Consider the following 23,443-nt stretch of genomic DNA (forward strand, 5'->3'; position numbering starts at 1 on the left):
TTCTTTCCTTGTTTCTTCATTTTTTTTGTCATGGCTGGGTCATTAAGTGTTTTATGCCAAGTGTACAGCTCACGCAGGAAGGGCTGAGAGAGACCTACCTTAGAGTTACCAATGACTTGGGGAGATCCTGAGTCAAATCTTTGCTCTCAATGTGAAGCATGGCAGGGAGCAATGTGAGCTCCAGTGCCCTTTCCTCCAAAGCACGTCTCCCAGCCATCAACTTAGAAAGAAAAACCAAAAGAGTAAATTTGGCTCCTCGGATCATTTGGAAGAAAAAAGCTTAGCAAAAACCTGATTCCCTTCCCCAGCATAGGCAGGGCAGGGCAGCGTTTCTGTGCCTCTATGGGCAACTGTCTGTACGTCCACTCTCCTTGGCTGTTAAGGAAGACTGACAACAAAGGTCTCTTTTGACTACGAAGGCAGAAAATTCTATGCCATTTATCCCAGCCATAGACTGCTTGTGCAATTTTACAAGCCAAACCTCCAAATCTGAAAGGTGAAATACAGTAATGGTTGACTCCATTAGCCCAACAGTTCTTTATTTGTTGCTGCTATTTACAAAAAATATGCACAGGCTATTCAAATTTGGTTTTGATAGTTAATGCGCAAGTTTATCAGAGGGAGAATATATCCTGTGCTTGTACCCACATATAGTGTGTATCTACACTTTTAAAGCATGTTTACTGACCTTAGCAAATAGTTTTTCCAAGAAAGCTGCTCACAGGTTAAGCAAATAGCAAAGTGATCCGAAGACATTATTTAACAAGGCAAGTGACTCACCGGCTTAACGACAGGGAGGCCTCCACCAGAGAGCCGGGATGCCAGGGCTGGAAATCCAGGCAGAGGGAGGAGGCCCGCCAGCACGGACGAACGTGGTGCCACGCAGCCGGGGAGAAACGGGGTTTGCAGCCTCCGCGGCTGTGCCGCGAAGACTGGGTGCCGTTTTGGAAACCTGAGTTGTGAACAGGCATTTTTGGATGGCGCGGCGTTTTTTCCTGGGAGGGTTTTGCTGTAGAGATCCCCCTGTGTGCCCGTACCCACCAGCAGCTGTGCCACAGGGGGCAGAGGCACAGTGGGCAGAGTACAGAGGTGCCCGTACCCCCAGCATGAGCCAAGCACATTGCGACATCTCAGGCTGGAAAATAAACACCTTTGTCATGTTTTGCCCTCTCACCAGGGCCTGTCTAGCCCAATGCTGCGCTGCCCGTCCCAGCGTCTCCTGGACAGGATAGTGCGGCGCTACGCTGAGGTGCCAGATGCTGGCAGCATCTACATGGACCACCTCACTGACCGGGACAAACTGCGCCTCCTGTACACGCTGTCAGTGAATTCACACCCCATCTTGTTACAGGTATGTACCACTTTGCCCCAGCTTGAAACGCCACCCTGCAGCCCCTTGCAAGTGAACCCTCGCATGAGACGTGCACCAGCCCCTGCCTGCAGAGGAGTCCCGGCCCTACCCTTTGGCAAGCTCCCTAGCCTTCATAAAGTGAGTTTCTTCTATGGGGTTGGCTGGCTGAAGTCAGGCAGACTCCTGCAATGGTCCTTGCATCAGCCTGTGAAGATGTGGAGAGATACGGATGCCCAGCCCCTTAAATAAATCAGAAACCAGACAGGTTATTGCACTGGCGCACTGTGAAAGCCAGGGCTTTACACGTCCCCAGTACTTCACAGTGTTATGTTTGCATTGCTAATATATTACTTAAAATCACAGCCTATTTATGAAAGAGGAAGAGCATGCTTTAGCACGGGAGGACCAAGATGCAGCGTTGAAGTTGAACATGGACTTGGGGAGCACTGATGTCCCAGGCTCCATGTGCCAGAGCTGTTTCTTCCATTTACATGCCACTGGTAACTCTCTCTGTAGCAACGTGTAGCTTTGCAGAGGTGTTTGGTGGAATCCCAAATACAACTGAGCTCTGAGCTTGAAGGCAGAGAGCTGGGAGGTCTCACGCCCCTCCCCTGGTCCCCTGCTGGCATGCCTGGCATGTGGCTCCTCTCTTTCCTTGCATGTGTTTCTGAGGCAGTATCCTCACCCATCCCCACCACTGCCCCACCTTTAGTCCTCATTGCTGTTTCTTGCAACCCTTTGAGCTTCCACGAAGAAGAGAGGCAGCGGCAGCATCTATCTCCTGCCCCAGGCCACTGCTGCCCTCAGCAGCTCACAGGGCTCTGCCCCGTCCCAGGGAGGGGGAACGGTGCTCGTGCTCTGGGAGTCTCCCGGGGGTCAGTCAGCCACCCTGGCCACGGCTCACTGGGGCACGAGGCTGCGGCTCTCAGCACTGTAAAGATAGGGGAATGCAGCTTAAAGAGGTGAGAAAAATATGCTGCAGAGGAATGGCTTGATTTTACGTGGGTGCCCAAGATGCCTTCACAGCAGAAGGGAGAAGCAACCTTAAACATGAAACTGAACGAGTTCATAACCCTGCCTTGGCAGGGTCTGGGGCGCTGGGGAGACAGACAAGTTATAATGTAAATGGCAGAAAGCTTTGTGTTGGCACGGCTCGGAAGTCATGCGGTTTGGTTTCCACCTGCAAAACTGCACTGCTAGCACGAGCTGCAGTGATGCAGGGAGCCCAGCCCAAGTGTCCCCACTGTAGCAAACACCCAGCACTTCTGTCCCTGAGACTGCAAAGTCTCTTACAAAACGGCCAGGCAGTTCTTACAAATGAGTGAAAACTGCTCTAGCCCCACCTCACCTCCAAGCCGTGACTTCAGCTATGCAGTGCTCATGAGGGACCCATCAAAGGCTCCATAAAGACACCTAAAATTAGCTCTTCCGTGGCTAAAATTTTCATGAATTTGAAATCTATTATTATCTCGGACTTTCCGGTTAGTCTCCCTCATGAAGTAAGTCTTGAAATATCAGATTCTTCTTCCTTAATTAAAAAAAAGGAAAAAAAATAAAAAAATAAAAAAAGCAGCATAGCTACTCCAGGACGGAGCAGTGCTTTCCCCAGCTGCTGGGGCAGGCTGGGGTGAGGAAGGGTTGCAGGCTGCTTTAGAAAGCAAAACACGGCACCGGCACTGCTGCTTGAAGCCGGCCAGGGCACTGGAAAGTCCTCCGGGAGGGAGGTGGGTCCAGAGCGGGGCAGAGCACAGCGGCCAGAGGGCAGGGGCAATCCCCCCGTTCCCACTCTCCCCGGCAGATCTTCCCCGACGTGGAGGGATGGCCCTTCCCACGGTACCTGGGCTCCTGCGGGCGGCTGGTGGTCAGCGCCAGCACCCGGCCCCTGCGTGACTTCTACGGCGCAGCCCCCGAGGTGGCCGCCGACCTGGCCCTCCAGCTCCTCGCCGTCCTCCGCTCCATGGGCACCAACGACCTCAACTATTTCTTCTACTTCACCCATGTGGACGCTGGCACCTTCGGCGTGTTTAGCAACGGGCATCTGTTCATCCGGGATGCCAGCATGCTGGGGATCATCGACAAGGAGGAAGGTACTCAGCAGGCTCCGTGGCCGCGCATCTGTTGCAGGAGGGCTCAGCGAGGCAGGGGAAACAAATCTTTCACCTGCTACGCTCGGCTGTGCTGCTGATTTTTTTTTTAATCAACCAAACATTGCTTGCAAAATTAAATAATGAAAAGTCCGCGGAGAGGTTTACCGACAGCAAAAGCATCAGCGGCTCCTGCCAACCTGGCTCTGAGTCGGGAAGGCGACAGGCGTTTTGTTTGTGCTGTCGGTGGTTTGGTAACCGACCGTGGGTGCTTACGTCCGGCCCGGCCCCCTCTGTGGGTGGCAGCAGCATCCAACCTGCACAGTGCTGAACGCTCTCATTTGAAGTCTTCCTGAATCACCCCTTTTAAAACTTTTGCCACACAAATGTCAATATTTGCAAGTAGAAATTTCATAACTTGATTTATTTTAAGTATTGGGTCAAATCAGACTCTTTTTAGGTGCATTTATCACATTAACTAATAATCATTATTATAATAACAAAATCCCCCTTTTGTAATTTTTACATAAAATCAAGAGTTACTATTCACTTTTCACAGGTTACATGGGTCTACTCCTGGAAGTAGAGCTAGTCAAAGACTATGCCTCCAATAATTCAACAATTTCATTTTGAATGTTCAAATTTTCAAAAGGCCTTTGCTCAGCTCACGCGTTCAGCTGAGTAGATCTCAAATATTCAGAAGCAGCTGTCAGAGAATTTTCCACTGGGTTTCTTTTTCTTGTCCCAACAGCTATTACTGTTGACTTGACTCCAGCTAGATGAGCTGTTGTTGCAATTTAATGATTTTGGGTAACATGGAAAAATTATGGGTTCGGCTATTTGTGGTAGTTTTTGTAGGAACTCCACAATTTAGGTTAGTACTCCAGTTCTTCTCGCTTTTTCTGCATCAGTTTGACTCGACAGACTCCTCTCCACTTCCTCTGTCAGGCGGTTCTGCAGAGCCCTGTCATTCAGAAAAATGTATGTATTTCAGGAGTGAGAAAATTGGCCCATACACAGCTACAGCACAGAGTACTTTGTGGTGAAAGATAGCCGCATCCTTTAGATAGTAACAAACCCCATGTCAATACAGAGGTACAGACATATGTGATTATCCAAGCTTTTACTACTGTGCTTCTAACAACTGGTTTAATTGTCTCTAATAGGGAGCCAGCTGATTGACGGCCAGCAGGAGTATAAAGATATATTTAGCTGTTTGACTGTGGACTGCCAGTCTGCATTTGTGTCCTGTAACTCCATCAGAGAGAAGCACAGCCTCGTCATGGTCTGTCAAGAGCTTTTGCCTAAGCTCCTGAAGGGGAAATTCCGGCAACCTCTGCAGGAGAAAATAGACAGCTTCCTGCAGCACTGCGCCAGTGGCCTCGCCGATGACCAGGGCGTCAACGAGGCGGTTGCAAAGCTGGCAGAGCTCCTGAAACCCCTGCGGTCGTGCGATTCCCGTTTTGCCTACCGCTACCCTGACTGCAAATACAGCGACAAATACTGATGGCTTCAGAGGAGGGGTCCCCTGGGAAGGGCTGGGGCAGTGCCAGCCTCCTGCCAGCGCGGGAAGCAAGAAGGAACCGGGATAGCTGGAAAGAGCTGCACCAAATCTGGGGCTTCCTCATCAAGGCGGAGGAGAAGGGAGCGGAGTGCACGTGGGATTTATTGTTCATCTCCCAGAGATGCATTTGCTACATGGGATGTTAGACATGATGTAAGGCTTATGGATTATTAGCATTATCGTGAGTGACAGGGGCTACAGGATTAATAAATCTTATTCACGTATTTTGGCCTTGGAAGAGTTCTCCATGCCATCCGTTAAAAAGAAACCGTCTGAAGGCAGCGCACTCACAACTAGCTAGATAGAGGAGCTTTATTACCAAGAAAGTCTTTCTGATTGAGATGATATATACATAATGTGGGATGGATAACAGCATTTAAGAGTTTCCTTGTGGGGATTTTAAAATCATAGATAAACTGAACCACCAGATCAGTTCCGTACCATCACCCATCACAGATCACTTTTATAAAATATTTAAATTTTATTACTTTTATGGCACACAGAACAGAAAGGCGCAATCAACTGCATTAAAAAGCTGAAAGGCCCTATGTCTCTTGAGACTTAATTTCTCTACTCCCCAAATAGAATTACTTTTAGTCTTTCCCAAGTTGACGGGCAGTAATTGGAGACTAATAAAGGTTCTTGTTTTAAGACCAGAAAAACACCAACTCTGGGATGTGATTGTCCAGAGATACTTTCACACTTTTGTCTCTAAAGAAAACTGAAGGAACCATTTGCACAAAACCATTTAAATGGGAAAATTTCCTTAAGAGGAGAAACAACACAGGCAGAGGATGAGAGATTAGTTTACCCTGAGTCCGATGAGACTTGCCGAACACTCAATACTCCAGTGTAGGTGCTGGGGCACCCTCCAAGAGCTGGGGAGTCCTGACCAGCAAGAGGTACAGCCATCCTCATCCATTTTCCTTTGAAAGGAGGAATCAGTAAGCCAGTCCCCAAAGGAGTGACTCAGGCACCTAAAATTTGGGGCGGTGGACTCTTTTTTTCACAGCAGTGGCCAACCCAAGGCTAGACGCAGGTGCCTCATTTTGTGGGGAAAGGTTGCAAAAGTTGCAGAGTTGCAGAACACAACTTTCTCACCCAGCATCTGCCAGTCCCTGTCCCGTGTGCTCCCCGTGGGGCATCAGAGGCCCACACCAAACCTTCCCTGATGTCTAGGGGACTGCCAGACCTCACCTGAGTTTGAGGCTTTCTCCTGGGATCCAGGTGCGCGAGAGTCACCGAGCAAATTTGACTGAGCTGAGTCAGAAACTAGACTTTCTGGATCCCCCATAGTCTTCCTTTAGCCATGGTTCAAAAAAAAAGTCAGTAACAAAAAAAAAAAGGCAGAAAAATATGTGAGTGCATTTGCATTGCAGAAAAAAACGCAGAGTTACGAGGAGCAAGAATGCAAGTCAAGATTTTGTGTTGGCTGTGGAGGGGCTCTGTGTGCGCAGAGCACCCGGCCTGGGCTTAAAGTGAGGAGATGCAGACAGATTAGGCATCCAAAACCACACACAGGTCTGACACTGGGAAAATCTGACCCAGGACATTTATTTTATCTTTCCTCCTGGCATAAAGTGTCAAGTGCACCTTTCACCTCTCAAGAAGTAGAAACATTGAAAATAATTTGTAGGTAAATTTAGCTCCAGGCCCAGATGGTCTGACAGCAAAAATGTTTAAATATACAGCCTAAGCTACGGCTGCAGCCCTCTTTCTTATTTCAGTCTATTTCTACATCATGGCTCTCTTCCAGTAGGAAAAACATGTCCTTCGCTGAGATCCATAAGGCTGACTAACAATCTGTTTTCAACAGTTTTTCTTGAATGCGTCTGCATCTCCCATCTCTCGGTCTCTGATTTTACCTGATAGCTGGGCGTTAGCCCCGGGCCCTCCCCTCCAGCGAGGCCTCCCCCCGCAGTGCTGGATGTCGGCCGCCTCGCTCCCGCTTCACCACCGCTCTCGCTAGGGTCAGCGGTGAGGTGCTGCCCACCCTGGGCTGCAAGCTGCCAGCACCCTCTCAGTGCTGGAGGGCAGCCTTCTTCAGGCAGTCGTAACTAAAAACGCACACCGCAAAATGCCCGAAAAGTGCTAAGATGAAGAACTGGCCTGGTCCAGCCATGCCTCAGCAGAGACGATTTCCAAGCCGTGGTCTGCGGAGAGGCCTTTGCAGTTGCTCCGTGACTCAGGCTGGCGTCTGTTACAGTGCTTTCCAGTTTACCAGTGGCTTGACTTGCACTGAAAGGAGGAGCAGCCCTTGCAACAGGGCTCCACCCTGGGTTCACTCCTCTCCCGTTTTTATGTCCCGGGCATTTTTATTTTCACCGTGCACATTTTTCTTTTGGAAAGGAGCCGTTCGTCTACTGTGCAAAATGTCTCCTGGGCAATAGAGCATCTCTCTGCTATTAAACCAGCCCAGGGAAATGCAGAGGGAAGGCATGTGCTCGGCGCCGCAGAGAACAGCAGGAGCAAGCCCAGATCGCTCAGGTCTAATCCAGCATTGGGCGAAAGCACTGAGAGGTGTCACACGGGCTTCGGCTGGGCCCCAATTACTCGTGACCCTAAAATGCTGGGTGTAAGAAACAGAAGAGTCGTGGTCTTACTTTGCTGCTTGGACTCAGTTGGCAAGACTGCAGCAGAAGTCTTGAGGCATGTGGCATCTATTTTTACACAGCTTGATTCAAAGTTGTTGAAGCTGAGAGGAGTCTCCCCACTGCTTTCAATAGACTGATATGAATTTAAATAACCCCCCCCCATGATTAAAAATAACAAGTAACAGAATCATGGATTTAAAAATTATTAAAGCATTGGGAGCTGTGTTCTCCACCAGTTTCTCTTCAGACATCAATTACAAAAGCCGGACTCATGTAAGACTGTGACTAATATGCCAGCCATAAAATCAGTCCATGGCTCAGAGAACAATGATTTTCCTAAACTAAATCTCATTTCCCTATATTTCCCTGGCCTTTTTTTTTTTCATTGCCAATTTTTTCTCTTAATATTTTCCTTTTTCTTGGCAGTCAGGCCCTGGAATCCATGCCCACCCTGTCTGCCAGCTCCAGTCAAGCCTTGAAATGCTAGTAGGCCAAGCTCCAAAAGGATGTGAAATTAATTTATAAATGGTGATTATTTTAAACCTAATCCTTCCCAAAAGAACTCTCAAGCAATTTTTTCCTCTCTGCATTCGAGCTATTTCTGACAGTGGCTTTGTGTGAGCCTTTGCAAACTGTTCCTGGTAACAACTTAAAACGTTTCCACAGCAGGACAAGGATGGCAGGAGTAGTCTTCCACCAGTCTCGCAGTCAGCCTCAGCGCTTCCTTTATTTGTGGGTAGTTTGCAGCTGCCTTTATGTCCAGCTGTTTATTGGGTGTCTCTCTTACTGCCCCATATCCCACATATTTTTAAAGTTTTCATGTCAAGAGGTTTGTAAAACTGTATTTTCTGCCATATTTTGTCTGGCGGCATATTTTAACACTGTCATTTCTCAGGGGATGGGGACTGCGTATGGGCAGCCCAGAGCAAGCGACAGTCACGGTTTCACCCAGTGTAGTTCACTGCTCCTCTAAGTATCATCTTCAGTCAGCGCCTTCACAGGTGTCCCTGGTGCTCGCACCGCTGCTCCCTGCCCCACGCAGCTCCTTGGGAAGGAACAGCAGCCAACAGTGGCATTAAATTGTATTTTTCATGCACTCCTCCCACCGAAGAGAGAGCACCCTGGCAGCATTGGCTGAAACAGGTCCTCATCACGGAAAGTGGAAAATTGGTAAAAACTGGTTCCCCTCCATGAGCAATACACCCGGTGCCTATTCACTCTGCACCCTCGTCTTCATTCAGCCACCCTCTTACTCAGACGTGGCTGATGCACAGGGGAAATGGCACCGAGCCAAAGCCTCTGAAGTGGCCTCATGCTCCCAAACGTCACAGGTCTGTCTATGCCCCTTGAGTCTGGGCTGTTCTGACACCTCCTGGCACCTCCTGACCAGCACCTTGGCTGGGACGCTGGGTATTGCAGGGAAAACCCACACAGGTATTTGAAGTCGAGGTATCTGGTAGCACGCAGAGCACCCCAAAGCCTTTTAGCAGGGGGCACTTTCGTTACAATTGGTCCTGGGGGGTTGGAGGCCCAGGTTTCCCATTCCATAGCTTTTGTGGGTGATAATTTCTTGCCTCACTTTGCATCTCGTCTCCCACCCCCCTCCCAGCTTCCCACAGGGGGCTATCCAGAAAATATCACAGCACTTCGGAGAACTTGGGATTGGCGTTCAACAGCTCCTGACCACAGGAGCAGCCAGAGAAGCACATTTATTGCAAGCATCTTTCCAGCAAGGTCAGCCAACAACAGTTGTTTGCAGGTGCTTTTTATTTGGCTTTTGGTTTTCTGAGGCTTTAGGATGCACTTGGGTCCCATTTGCCAATTACTCCCTACAGCCAGGTGCTCTAGATACTTTATTGCTAATTCTGCCTAAGTGAAACCTCAGCTTCTCCCATTATCACATGAATCTGGAAAGCAGAGCTTTAACAAAAATATTGAATGTCATGAGATGTTACGAAATCACAAGAGCCAGCACCACAGTATTCTGAATTGGTTCACCAAGACACATTAATTTGATTAATAGGGGAGTCTAGCTGCTACTGTATCCTACATTTCTCTAATTCAGTGCTGAAAGGAGCTTGGTAGCCATCCTGAAATTAAAAACAGACAAACATGAATTTCAGGGAAAGGAAAATAAAATTAAGACAGCTACTCATGGCAAGTCCATTGGAGGGTTGCGGGAGGCGTGCACAGTTTCTTTCTTATGGGTTAGAAAAAACGGCCAGACTCATCTGCTCTCCTCTGCACGGGGATGGTCTCAGCTGGAGGTTGGTGGTGGGTTTTTAGCACTGCTCCTCGAGGAAGACTTGAACAACTGACAAGAGACCCCCAAGGAAGGGCCAGAGGATGACCCAGAGGTCCAGAAAAAGTGAAGAGAGAGGAAAAGATAGATGGAAAGCTAGGGAGGGACACTTGATAAACATCTTCAAACAATAAAAAAAAAGCAATAAAGGGATGGGAATAAGCTGTTCTGCATTTCAGTGGCGGACAGGAATGTGAGCTTATGTGGTAGTGGCCTACATGGGCCGCAGTAAGAATAGCATAGAAATGGATATAGGAGCTGCAGGGCCTCCACCATTGGTGTAGCCATATGTTTAGGTTAATACCTATCCTAGACTGTAGTCTTCATTTTTCTAGCCTGATTACCTTGTATAAACAATGCATGTCTTACGATGACTGTGCCCTTGAAGAAGAACTAGAAGACTGATAGAAGGGGAACATCCTGCCCTAGAAGGCATCGGAGGCTAGATGATTGCCAAAAAAACCGAGAAGTCAGCAAGAAACTGTGGTAACTGCGGGAAAGGTAAAGGCGGCAGGGGGAGATCGCAACCACCGACTCAATTCAAGACTGGAAAGACTTGCCCCCCCACACCTGCAAGGATCATGCGTGCTAATTTACATAGCAAGCGAGGCTAATTTGAACATAACTAACCAGTGAGCATGAATTTAGGCAGGCTTTCGCTAATCATGTAACAATATAAATACGCTGTAGTTCTTTTGTGGGGTGTGCTAGCTTTGTGGAATTACCACCTAGCACCTGTCTTTGCACAAACATGGACTAAATAAATATCTCGGCTCTGTGCGTAAGATGGGCTTATTGCACACCGGGTACCGGACCCCGTTTGTGGGACAACATTGGGACACTTGAAGCAAGAGCAACATGGCTGCACATGGCACCGAACTGGGCAGGAGGCTGGCCCTGAGACTGCTGGAGATCCTTCCCTGTAGAAGGGGGGGGACATTGAGGTGGCCAGACCCCTTCGCCTCAGTTATCATCTCTATCATGTGTGATGAGCTGTCAGCCCTTAAAACTGCTGTCCACACGCCTCGCATGGAGACAAGACCTCCTAAAAGAGAAGAGGTTAGAGGTGACTGTTTGGTGGCTGAATCCAGAGAATAAAATAGTAGGGCTACCCATCTGTGCATAAACCACCAGAAGGGATGGGGCAGCAGCAGTAAGCCAATTTTCTCCCTGAAAAAAGAAACACTGTGTTTCTGGCATAGTTTTACTTGCTGGATTTTACATTTTTGCTCTTCTGGAGCAACGAGAGGAAGTTTCCCGTTCTCTACAGGTCTCCAGTTGGAGCTGAAGGATGCTGCCTGCCCTGTAAAGTAGCCCCCACTGCTGATGGCACTCCTCACTCCTGCCCTAAGGGCCATCAAAATCCCACCACTGGGTTTCTCACCTCTCCCTACCAGCAAGCTGGGATGGGGCTGGCCACACAACCCCCAGCCCTCTCCTAACCTTTGAGGGGAATGATCAGGCAAACGCTTCCTCAACGGGAAAAGGACGATGAGCTCCTGTTGAGAGCCAGAGGTCATCCTTCACCTCTACTGGCTCCCCACGTAGCACCTCTCGAAGTTCAAGTCCCTCACCTCTTTAAGGGTCAACTGCCTCCAACGTAGAGTATAAATGGCAATAGTTAGTCCAAAACAAACTTTTCAGGTGTTTAAAGAACAAGAATACACAGCCTCTTCCCTGGGGACATGGAGCTGTAAGAGAACAAGTTTGTCAGGTTTTACAATCCTGTAGTACTACTTAGCAACGATGCATATAGCTACAACCCCTGCCTTACACAGTTCATTTGCTACATTGCATGTAAAGATAGCTTTTTAGACTAACACCCACAGAAGTGTCATGTAAGGTTCAGCATATTATGTGTTTTAAAAGGACCTTGTCAGTCATGCTGATTTTTTTCTTCCTTTCAAAATTTAAACATTCAGTTGGATAAAGGCTTGTCAAATTCATTCCTCTAGTGATGTCTTAAAATAGTGGTTTTTTTCTTGCTCTGAAAAAATAATCAAGTCACTAGGAATAATGGCAGACTTTTCACAGGGACAAAAACCTCCCTCTGTTCATAATCTTGATACAGGGAGAGCAAGAGAGAAGTTCACCTTTGGGTTTTCACTCCGCTCTGGCTGGAGCAGCTGTAAACATTTACTCATTTTTTCTTCCACCACCTCAAGCTGGACATAGAGAAAAGAAAGTGCCCTTATATGTTTGCACTATTTCTACTAGCGAAACAAAGCAGGGATTTGTGTACAGTTCAGGTACTGCTGAAGGACAGGAGGAGAAAGACAGTGGAAGAATGACGCTGCTGGGGGAAAGTGTTGGGATTAAACATCTCTTTTCCCAGTCAGGGCACTCGTCACTACTTCAGACGTCCCTGAAGGGAGTCATCACCACTGGTGTTTGAAAACGGAAATCCCTTCAGCAAGTGGGCAAGGGATGGGAACAGTTGTCCAGGTTTCAGGAAATGAATTATTTATCCTCTCCCTTCTCCACTCGTGGCGCTGCCTGCTCTGCCTGTCCCCCCTGTGGAGAGGGGCACCCCGCCAGGTGCCTTTGCCACATGAAGGCTGCGTGGGATTAAACCTCCCACGTGCCAAAGGACCGCAGCAGCTGCCTGGTGAGCAAGTGATGCCCGGTGCTCAGGGGCTTTCCGTCTAATGGCTGCGTTGTCCGGGGACAAATGTTGACAGGGGTTTCTCTTTGTGTCTACAAAAGTGTGAACGAAAAAAGATGTGTAGGAAGCTTCAACTTCTGTTGAACTCTGTGAGCAAAATGACCAGAAAACCTAACAAACAGCTATTGACTTGCTTTGTCAACGCGCTTTGAGAAAGGCTCTCCAAAGTTAAGCTGTTTGACTTTTTTTTCCAAGAGTAGTGTTGGGGTTACCGACTGACCGAGTGTTTCACCTAACGAGAGTGAAGGTCTGGCTGCAGCGAGAGCAGGGAAGGGCCGGCCAGGCAGTGCTGAACTTTATGGTTGCACGCCCCTAGGTAGGAGCCAAGCAGAGCTTTCTAAAAATACAGCTTTTGCATGACTGAAGGATTGTATGTACAGCAATATAAAGTTACCAGGGAAGGAAGGCAGAAAAGAGTAGCTTCTGAATGGAGGACAAAAGTACAAATACGACCTTGAGGTTCCACCAAAAATATATATATATTTACCTAAAAAAAAGTCTAACCCCTCAGCACTGGCAAATCAAGGAGGTAGTATAAAATGCCAAAAGCCGTGGAAACAACCAGGACTTTTCTACCTGGACCAGAGTCTTCAAAAGACTCATCCCCAGGGACGTCTCTGTTCAGGGGATTTATGAGAAGGGTCGTTCATAAATTTGACAGAAACACAGACTGAACTAGAGGACAGAGAACTCTCAGTACTACAGAGGCAAAAATTAAGAATTACTGGAAAAGCTGTTACTACGAAGTCCCTCTTTTCCCTGCTGCAGACCTGGATCTGTGAGCACACCTATTCCTGCTCTGAGATACCGGCCAGCTTCTTCTGGAGCACGTGGGGGCAAAGCCCCCTAAAGCACCTCCTGCTGCCGGACGAGGATGGAGGGATGCTACATGGCAGACAAGTGAACTCATCCAGAGGGAGGTTTGTCGAGGCCGGGTTTGCAGGTTGCAAGGACAGCTGTGAGCTGCTTCATGACTTAACTTTCTAAGCCATATATGGAGCCCAACAGGAAAGCCTGATCTGCTGTGATGTCTGCCCAAGTTTTCCTTGAAGAGCCCTGCAACAGTGGGATCTTTTTAAAGGCACCACATTAGAGGCTCAGAGTAAATGTGTACCAACAATAAATAAAAAAAATACACACATACCCCAGGTAATTAGGTGCAAGACTACAACAAGGCAGCCCCAGAAGACAAATCCAAGGAGCTACTTGCTAACAGCGTGGAGGCTGACAATAAACCCTTTCTCAAACACATCAGAAGCAGAAAGCCTGCCAGAAGAGCTGCTGCGGCCAGCACGCAATCTCAGCGCAAGGAGGCCCAAGCAACAAAGAAATCAGTATTTTCCAATTATATTCACAGGCGGTGTCTCAAAGAAGAAATAGTAGTAACTTAAGCGAATCTGTTAAGAGCAAAATCAGGTAAAACTGACCCCAGTCTGCCCATTTGTCAGGGTAAGAAGCCTGGGGAGGGTGGGAGGCCATGCACCTTGCCTCGACTAAGACTTTGCTGCTGCTCTGTAGGAAAGGTGGCACATAACGGGTCTGATGGAAACATTACCCAGGGGGTGCGAGTGAGGAACCCTGCTCAGTTATTTGCTGCCAAGGCAGGGGACATACAGGGTGGATATGACCCCGTTCAAGGCAGACGTTTATCATCGGGAGAAAAACAGGAGCGGAGCAGCAGTTCGTGGCCGGGCACACACTTCTGATGACCGAGGAAACATCTTCCTCAGTGGAAAAGGAGTCTTTAGCTTTGTGATGTCCATAAAATTAAAGATGTGAAGAATTTAACAATATTTATGAATAAAGCTATTGCAACGTAGCAACTAATGACTCACTGTCTTCTCAAGGAAACACCCTAATTTTCCACTGATATCTCCTTTTGGAGGAAACAAAAAAAACAACAACTTGAAGGAAATAAGCTTATCCTGATCCAGAGAAACCATCTTAACATCAGTGTTGTGAGTGGGAAGGAGAGAGCACTGCGTAATGGCACATGGGAGCTTTGAGATCCCAGACCTATTAAAATGCTTGTTTGCCAGCCTAGCCACTTTGCATGCCTGGAAATGTTCCTTCAGAACAAACCTTCGTCATAATCAAAAGGAAGTCGTCAGGCAAAAATGAATCCGGTTTAATTTTAGAGGGCAGGAACCCTCAAGAGATATCTGAAACAGCTTTCAGTGGCTGTATGTGGATTAATACAAGTTTCTCTCCTCTGATAGATTCAAAATGGTCCAAGAGAGTTAATCTGATGTTTGTTTGCTTTTTAGGGTTTGGAAACCTTGGGCTCAGAGAACTTGCTTTCCTCCCAGTTGAAGCCTTGTAGCTCAGGAACCTGTCCCTCCTCCTGTCTCCTCATGTTCTTCTTGGGTTTTTTGAGAGATTAACTACCACGATCGTGCTCTCTTGATGTCTTACCCAAACCAGCTTCATCTGTGGCTGTAAGGCTGCTTTTTCTTCTAACCATCCTCGCTCCCTTATGTTTGCTGAGGTCGAGTCATTTCTCCAGGAGGACCGCAGAGACCCCAGCCTCCTTGCTAAGGGGCAATCGCTCAGTCCAGAAACAGAGACCTTTGTGTTTTCTGAACTGAAACAAAAGAGGACTTCGGTGAGCACCCAGTGGTGCTCCCCCGGCTCTGGCCGGGGGCAAGCACCCGGGGAGGAGGACACCTTTCCCCACCCTGAGATGAAGCATAGCCATCACCCTGTTTGCTCCCTGGGGATGTCCCCATTGCCACCGGCCCCAGCTGCCAGGTCACTGCTCTTCCCCAGGGGCCCGGCTGCAGAGGAGCTCTGCGCGGGCATCGCTGAGATCTGGGCCGCTTTGGCAGCTTGGAAGAGGGAAGAGAAACTGTTTCCTAGAAGTCGCCGTCGCTGGAGAGGGGCCAAGGGAAAAACTTCCTCTGGGTGCACGCTGGAGGAGACAAAAGCGGATTGCGAAGAGAAGAATTAGGGAAAGGTCATTATCACCCAAACCACTGGGTCCTCCAATTCCAATTTAACTAAGGGAGTGTGGCCTGGCCACATCATTGAAAATGTTAAAAGAAAACCACCCCCACTCTCTCCTCTCTCTTTATATTTCCCACCTTGCCCATGCTTTCTTCTCTCACTCTATTTTTTTCTGACCCCCTTTTCTCGAGTGCTTTCTGCTCAGTGGTTGTTTATATGACCCTGACATGCCCCCCCCCCCCCCCCCCCCGCGGCAGCACACCACCCGGGGGACGGAGGCGGGAGAGAGGACCTCGTGGCCTGAGGTGCTGTGCTTCTGCCAGTAACACCCCATGCCAGATGAGATAAACTCTGCTCAGGGGGAGCTTGCCATCCAAACAGATACAGCAAATACATTACAGGGGGCAGAAACCACAAAAAAATGCAAATGCAGCCCAACTCTTTCTAGTCTGTTTCCTATTAATTGGATCACAATTTTCTTCCGCTACTGACCTGATAACCACTGCAGACCTCAGGGGAAAAGGCCATAATAAAATAACGTCCCTTCCAGCAAAGCTCCTGTCCCACGGCCCTTTCCCAAGCCCCCTGGAAGCGGGAGATGCCCCTGCCTGCTGAGCTCAAGAGTCCATCGCGACACGTCAACTGCACATCGTTAAATTGACACCGCACATCACAACTTCAGGCATTTCCCAGCTGAAAGACTTGCTATGTGAAACCACCTAAAACCAAGCCAAGACACAGGGGAGCAGGTCAGGAGCACCCAGAGGTGATCAGCAAGAGGAGTGAGACACTCTCTGCTATGGGGAGGACACCCTGGGTGGAGGAGCGCAGTGCCAGGGAGCACGAAGCCCAGCCTGGCGTGGGCCGGCAGCAGCCTCCCATGGGGCCAGATGTGCAGGCTGTAGCAGAGAGGGGGAAATGCGACTGCGCACACGTCTTCAAAAACCATACAGCTCCAGCTGAAGAAGTGAGGATGAAGAGTATAGATTTTCAGGTCAATATCCAAGTAAAGGATGGTAAAGGGATGGAGGGAGTAAAGGATGGAGGCAGGGGAGGGAAAGATGTGACCCATGCGGCAGGGAAGCGATGTCTCTAGTCAGAGCATTTTAGCATGACAAGAAGCAAACCGAAGAAAACCAAATAAAGAATCACAGAGTAATTCAAGTTAAACCGACATTTAAAACAGCATTTCAGTAATGGAGACTAAGGTGGAGGACCGTTGAAGGGACATTAAGCCTTCACAATCTTTAAAACTTTAAGACACTTAATGCTTTCTCAGACAGCCCAAGCAAATGAGTCACCTTGCAACAAGACAAATAAATGCCTATTTTAAAAAGAACTATTTTTCTTGTATCCCGGTGGATTTGCCATTGTCAGTGACAGGCACAGATCTATGTACAGTATTGAGCTAATCTCTTTATCATATCCTCTGGCCTGGAAGTTTCTCCTAATGCCAACCTGCTCCTCAAACCGAAATTCTTGCTCCCCTTTGAGCATTAAATACACTGAGAGAAGGTGATGAGCATGGCTGAGACACAACGAGCGTGTCAATGCAAAGAACGGCTACATTAAGGGTGCTTGGCAGTGACAGCATGGAGATAAATGTTAAGAGAAGGTGATGTATATTTTGAGAAGAGAGATGAGCCCAACCACTAAAAAGCACCGAAATTAGGACATAAAGCATACCAGACATTCGAGAAGCAAAAAAATTTGCCAAAAGAGAGAGAAAGAGGGTTTCTTCCATGGCAGATTGATAGCTTGCCAAAGTAACCGGACAAGGAAGGAGGTGCAAAAAAAGACACAGAGCAGCGAGCAGCTCTCCCTCTCTGTAAGGTTTCCTTCTGTGTTTTCAAGTTTTTGAAAGCAGAGACACCACCCAGCTTCTGGAAAATGAGAAGAAATGCTCTTCCCTTCTCCCCAGACAGAGAAAACCTGCTTTCTTAACTCATATATCCACCCCTGGATATCCATCCCTGCCCTGTATCCACCACCTGTGCAGCGCATGAGCTCCCTGGGGGTTTGCTCTGAAGGCAGAAATGCTCAACGCAGGTTATCACTGGCAAGGAGGAAAGGAAACTGAAGCAAAAGGCTCCACCCCTCTATCTTCCCTCCAGGTGCCAAAATCCGCCAGCACGAACCTCCTTATCCCTTCCCAAGACCCTTTCTCAGCAGAATTTGGTGTTTTCCCTCGCGGGTCTCCATGTTCCCCGTTTGCCTGGCAGTGCCCTACGGCACAGCGCGAAGGGGAGCCCGGGCGGTGCAGCCCAGCCGGTGGCGAGCAGCAAGGGGAGAAGGTGCCGAGCTGCCCCAGCACCCTCCTTTGGCAGCCAGCACCTCCGCTGCGGCTGCCTCCCTACCCCCCGCACCCCCAGGGTGAACTGCTGAGAAAGAGGAGGTGGTGGGGAGGGGACGGGCCTTCGCTGGAGCTCAGGGGCTGGGAACATTTCCATGCTGAAGGCCAAATTGATTTTTCTAGTGCTGTCTCCACATTAATGCGCAGCTTAGTATTGTCCAGCATCACGCCCAAAACATCTCGTAGCTACAGCCCAGAGGGAAGGGAGCAGTGGGTTGTGCTGGCAGGCCCTTGGGCTCTTACCCAGCAGGTGCCAGTGGGACCGGCGGGCTGGAGAAACACCAGGCAGCGCTGAAATAGCCAGCCCCTGCTGCACGTGGGGCAATCAAATACCTATTCAAACACAGCAACGCTTCTTTCAAACGCTGTCTTATGTTCTCCCATCTTGTAATTGTGTAAATAAGCCACAGACAGCATTATCCATGTACTCTTCATAACACAGCAATAACTGCTAAAGGCTCCATCAAGCTCTGTAAACAGCATTTTGCACTGATTTTGAAAATTAGGAACTGAAGTTGCACTTACGATAATTGCCAACTCATTTTGTTCGGTGCCGGAAAACTCATCCCACCTTTGCTTTTTACTTTGTAGCTGATGAAGAAGTGGCTTTTCAAAGTATCATCAACTACCGATGCACATATTGTTCCTCTGTTAACCAGAACTGAGGGCGGATCGCTGAGCACTTGTTCAAATAAGTTTTTGGCTGCCCAGACTTTTGCCCTGCTAGGCTTTGTTCCTTTTCTTCTTAGTTTCCCACGTTTAAAAAATTGTATACTTGCACCTCTAAGACACTTCTCATAAAACCGGTGTTGTTTTTCCCCTGTTCTTTTCTTTTTCAGGGGGAATGTTTTCTGCTGTATCTATCTCAGAGATAACCCTGTAGAATTCCTGACCAGGGCACACAGGTAAAAGCTGAAGGATGCTGAAGCAGGATTTAAATGTCAGGCTGCAACTTTACTTACAACCACACGGTTACAAACACAGTTCAGCACACACAGACACAGCAATTTCCCTCATCCATATTTAGGAATCCCAAAATCTCGTGTTGCATTTGAGTGCTGTGGTGGATAATGATGAAGGAAACCTAATCCATGTGGAGGTGAGGTCTTTTTCTCCGAAGATGTCCACCAGCCCCCGATCTGCTGTAGGCTGGTGCTTGGCCATAGTGCAGTATTTTGCTGCAAAACACATTAGCATCATGCCATGTGAGTGCTTGGGATGGCACCCCCATGGGACACCACTGGGCTGAGCCCACACCTCCATTTCTCGGTAACATTATACTCAGTCAACCTGTCACTAAAACCAATTTTTTATTTTTTATTTTTAAATCTGCCAGCCAGGTATCGGGTATCCGTACCCTTATCTGATGACTGCGTATCAGCATCCCTAAGATGATCTGCCCGGGCACTTCTACCTCCTCAAGCGTAACCATGATCACTTTGCCACCTGAAAACTCATCTTCCTGCATGCTGTCACAACCCTTCCAGGGTTGCATCAGCCTAGGAAGCATAAGCAGATAAAAGCCCAGGCAGAGTATCAAGGAGCAACAGACCTAAACCTGCTCCAACTTACCTTGCAGCTCCCGCTGATTGGCCTCCCCGTGCTGATCTAGCCCCAGGGGATGCGGGTGAGCGCCCAGCCCTGCCCTGGGCTCTCCACGAGTAGGACTTGAGGAAAACTGCTGTTGTGCTACTAAAAGGCTCTTACACCACGGGGAACACGAGCAGCCGCTGCGCAGGGCAGATGGCAGAGCCAGCGTAATTCGCTCTCCACTGCCCAGCAGAGCCAGCTCCCACTCGCTCCTCCTTCCTCCTGATGCCCAACACAGGAGCTGGCAGAGCTGCCCTGTTTGCAATGAACACGTCCCCAGATCATTAGCATTTAATCCGGGACAGCAGAGATAACACTGACATCTCATGAGCAAGACAAGGTCCTGCACATAAATACAGAGCCTTAAGTCTGCCCCGAGCCTGCCAGCATCTCCTGAGCCCCTGGAATATGTTTCCAGACCTTCAGCTATGAAGACATTTGCCCTTCGAGGGGGGCCTTGGACTACTGGAACCAGACGGCAGCAGATGCTCTTCTCGCATTGTGCTGGACACCCTGCCCAGTGCTACCATCCTCAAAAAACCCCTCTGCGTGCCCCCCCAAAAAGCCCTGTGGCAACTGTGACTGGCTGCTAGTTGTTTTCCTTGGCTTTTTTCACAGCCCAAGTGAGGCTATTCCTGGTGGCTTGTTTATCCTCCACTAGCCAAAATGCACTTCTAGCTGAGGTCCACTTTAGTTCTTAAATAGGTCATTTTTGCACACACCTGAAACTTGCCCGCAGACAGGAGGTGACGAAACCCTGTTTGCACCCATTGCCCACCCCTCAGCCTTCTCCAGGCTCTGGAACAGTCCTTCAAGTTACTGCTGCGAAAGTCAGCCAGCCTGTGGGACAGCCCGCTGGCAACAATGTACTGGAAAAAAAAACCCTCAAAATCCTAAACTTTCTGTATCTTAAAATTGAACAGATTAAAACTCCAGCAGCAGCCAGGACGTGAACTGCACGTTGCACTTTGCATATAGCATTGAAAGCTAAAGATGCCTGACCATTGCCAGAAGAAAAGTCCAGTTTCCTCAAAGGACGACTCAGTTTCCCACTGGTTTGGTGCTGAAAAACAGAGGAGGAAAGGGCTGAAAATATTCTTTATTCCTGTTCATCTTTCTCTGCGTCCAGAAGGCTCTTATAAATGATAGCCCAGCCACATGTCACGACACATCTTACACTAATTCTTCTCTCAGTCTTCTCTTCTGGTGTCCTTTCTGCCCCTTTCAATGATTTTAAGTTTTTGCATGTACTTTACAGCCAACTCTTTCATACCACGTTTCGATGTTCCCATGGACTCTGGCAATGGCTCAGCTGTACGCCTTGGCTGTGGGTGGGATTCCTTCAAGCATCTCCCAGCTCTATGAAGTAAAGGAGTTAGTGCTTTAGCCCGTTCGTTTAACCATCAGTCCATCAATTAGTCATTGCCTGGGCTTTGCTACTTTTAAATTGCTCTCTCCTGTGCCCGTTCTGGCTTGGTCTCCCTTTTTACCAGCTTCAGTCCCAAACCACGTATCACTCCCTATATCCTGGGCAACAGCGCACATTTAAACCAGGCCTGAAAACACCTCCTATCAGAAAAAAATGTGGGATGCGTCATTTGAGGGCGGTGCTCCATCCTGCTAGGAACCAGAGCATGCTGCCTTCTGCAAGAGAGGAACCATCGCCCTTCAGGAGCTCAGAGACAGGACAGGAGGGAGGCAGTAGGCTCTAATGACAAATCCATTTCCATCCCACCTCCACCCTCCATACGTGTGTTCCCAGCTGCTGCATATAGCCAACGCCCCGCCGCTCCCCAGGCAGGGGCAGCAGCAATTGTATTTTAATGCTGTAACAAGGCCCATGGCAACGGGGGGCGGGGGCGGCCGGCAGCGTCCTGTAAAACGCTGACATTACTGCCCAAGTGGTGAAGCTGGAAGCTGAGCCCGCCCTCCTGTTGTCACTATGAGGTGCCTTTTCCCTTCTTCCATCCCTCCAGTATGTTTTTATGGCTTCCCAAAGTAAATAAGGATACACGCACCTCACCCGTACCTCATCTTTTGAATCTTTTAATGGGTGCTCACCTCTTAACAATCCCTCCCCCTCCCCCCTTATCACCAACACTGCTGCAGCAAGCGGTAGGAGAGCCCAGCCTGCTGGGACAGGGCCGAGCACCACTCCTCCAGAGCAAGGCTGCTAAAATCCACTCAAGTTCTTCCAGCCCGTGGGCTCCACCCCAGACCCAGGGTGACAACGCCTGTGGGGCTCAGGGGTTGTCCCCCACGTTCCTAGCCTAGGCAGGCAGCTACGCTGCACCCCACCCCACGTAACCTCCCACAGCATAGGCTCTGCTCCAGGGGCAGCGCGGAGGCTGCTCTCCCCGTCCACCTGCCATTTTCTTCAGCTTTGCATGTAGCTCAAACAGACAAGGAAATCTGTCATCTCCTCCTCCCCTCTGACCTTCTTCCCAATTACCCAGTATGTCCCGCTCTCCTGCCTTTTTAGAGGAATGCCATTATTTTCCTGGAAGGAGGCTGCCCTGGGGCCTGGCGGGCCCCGTGCCCACATTGCTGCCCTGCTAGCAGCCTCCTCCCTGGCATCCCGCGCCTTCCTCCACAGGGCCCTGCAGGTAGCAGCCCTGCACCGAGCTTGCTTGAACTTGAGCTTCAGCTTGAACTTGTCTAGGCATCACCTGCATCCCTCCTTCCTCTGCTGTCAGCATCGTCGCAACGGAAGCAGTCAATACTGGTTGGCTTTGACCTGCCCCAGAGGTAAACAGTCACCCTCATCAGCCTTTTCCCTACGCTCCATCACTGATCTCCCAGCTGGAGTGCTTCCTCTGCCTGGTTCCCACACTGGCTAAAGCAGCCGTGGAAGATGAAGCTTCCCTACCAGCCTTACCCGTCAGCCCCACCTCAGCCACTGAATCACTGGGCCATGACTCTCCGCTGTAGATCCAGACAAAATGGCTCTGACCTAAGGAAGCTCAGGGTGAAAAGCCCTCTCCCTAGCCCTCTACGCCAAATGAAATTTTTGCTTGAGCCCCTTCCCAGGATCGGGGCAGCGACCAAGGATGAGCACCCTCCTCCCTATCATCTCAGTTGAATCCTTGCATCTTCCATCTCCTAACCAATCAATGTCTTTGTGACCAGGATATCACCAACTGTGGAGTCCCCAGTCCTTGCCCACCTTTGTTCCAGGATCTGCTGTACCATGCTGAACTAAGCCAAGCAGTGTTCATTTAAGCGAAGCAACGTCATTTTAATACTACTTTGAAAGTCCTTCCTCCAACTAGGAAGGTGCGGATTCAGGATACTTTTGTCTTTAGGACCAACAAGTTATCTGCCATATAAATTCAGGAAGTTTTGGGAATTTTCTCTCTTCTCGCTTTCTAGTGACCTTTCTCTTAAATGTTTCTTACTTTTTTAGCCTCCAACATCGCTACTTCTAAAATGTAACCACTGGTAGGACTTCACTTCTCCAAAAAAAGCAGAGATGCTGCTCCCAAGATTATGTACCTGAAGGAAAGCTTAAAAATCAAATGCTCTGTTGAATATAATGTATTTACAGAGGAACTTAAATGAAGCTCAGAAACACGTGACTATTCCTTCTCCCCATTTATGGGATCCCTTTGTTGTCACGCTCCTCCAGGACAGTTCTCAGATCCACAGTTCAGTAGCAAATGTTGCTATTTATTTCTAATTCCCTTTTATCTTCAATTCAACTTTTTACTTTCTTTTTTAAACACCCATTTGTATCTCTGGTTTTATCTATCCCCTACTAATGCCTTTTTTCTATTAGTCTGTACCTTTCAAAAATTCTTGCAATAAATGCGACATCTTCGGCCATTTTCATCCTTTTACACTTCCATCTTTAATTTGCCTGCCAGAATAATTTGTAGCCACAAGCAAATCATGAGTCACTTGCAGTACGGCTCAGCTGTGGAGCTCAAGGGCCCCAAGGCTGAGGTTCCTTGGAAAGCCAGTTAGTCCCCTCCATCCAGCTTAGGACTCCCGC

General features: G+C 48.8%; 1 protein-coding gene and 1 long non-coding RNA gene across 3 annotated transcripts in view; one reads left to right on the plus strand and one right to left on the minus strand.

Annotated features, from left to right (window-relative positions):
• The window catches only part of LOC103912589 (chromosome unknown open reading frame, human CXorf36), a 17,235-nt gene extending 11,029 nt beyond the window's left edge, over positions 1–6,206 (plus strand). The window contains exons 3-5 of the mRNA XM_009318882.1: positions 1,173–1,351; positions 3,150–3,438; positions 4,602–6,206. Coding sequence (XP_009317157.1) covers positions 1,173–1,351; positions 3,150–3,438; positions 4,602–4,942 — 809 coding nt within the window. The 3' untranslated portion in view covers positions 4,943–6,206. The remainder of the gene's footprint in view (positions 1–1,172; positions 1,352–3,149; positions 3,439–4,601) is intronic.
• Positions 3,834–19,607, minus strand: LOC103912588. Of its 2 annotated transcripts, none has more exons than XR_663380.1 (2): positions 19,432–19,607; positions 3,834–4,399 (listed from the first exon to the last, which is right to left on the minus strand). It is a non-coding gene; the product is annotated as an uncharacterized LOC103912588 (long non-coding RNA). The 2 variants fall into 2 exon arrangements; XR_663379.1 differs by lacking the exon at positions 19,432–19,607 and adding an exon at positions 6,197–6,283.
• Between the last annotated feature and the right edge of the window lie 3,836 nt (positions 19,608–23,443).

Source organism: Pygoscelis adeliae, unplaced genomic scaffold, assembly GCF_000699105.1.
Source record: "Pygoscelis adeliae isolate BGI_AS28 unplaced genomic scaffold, ASM69910v1 Scaffold92, whole genome shotgun sequence".
NCBI lineage: Eukaryota > Metazoa > Chordata > Aves > Sphenisciformes > Spheniscidae > Pygoscelis > Pygoscelis adeliae.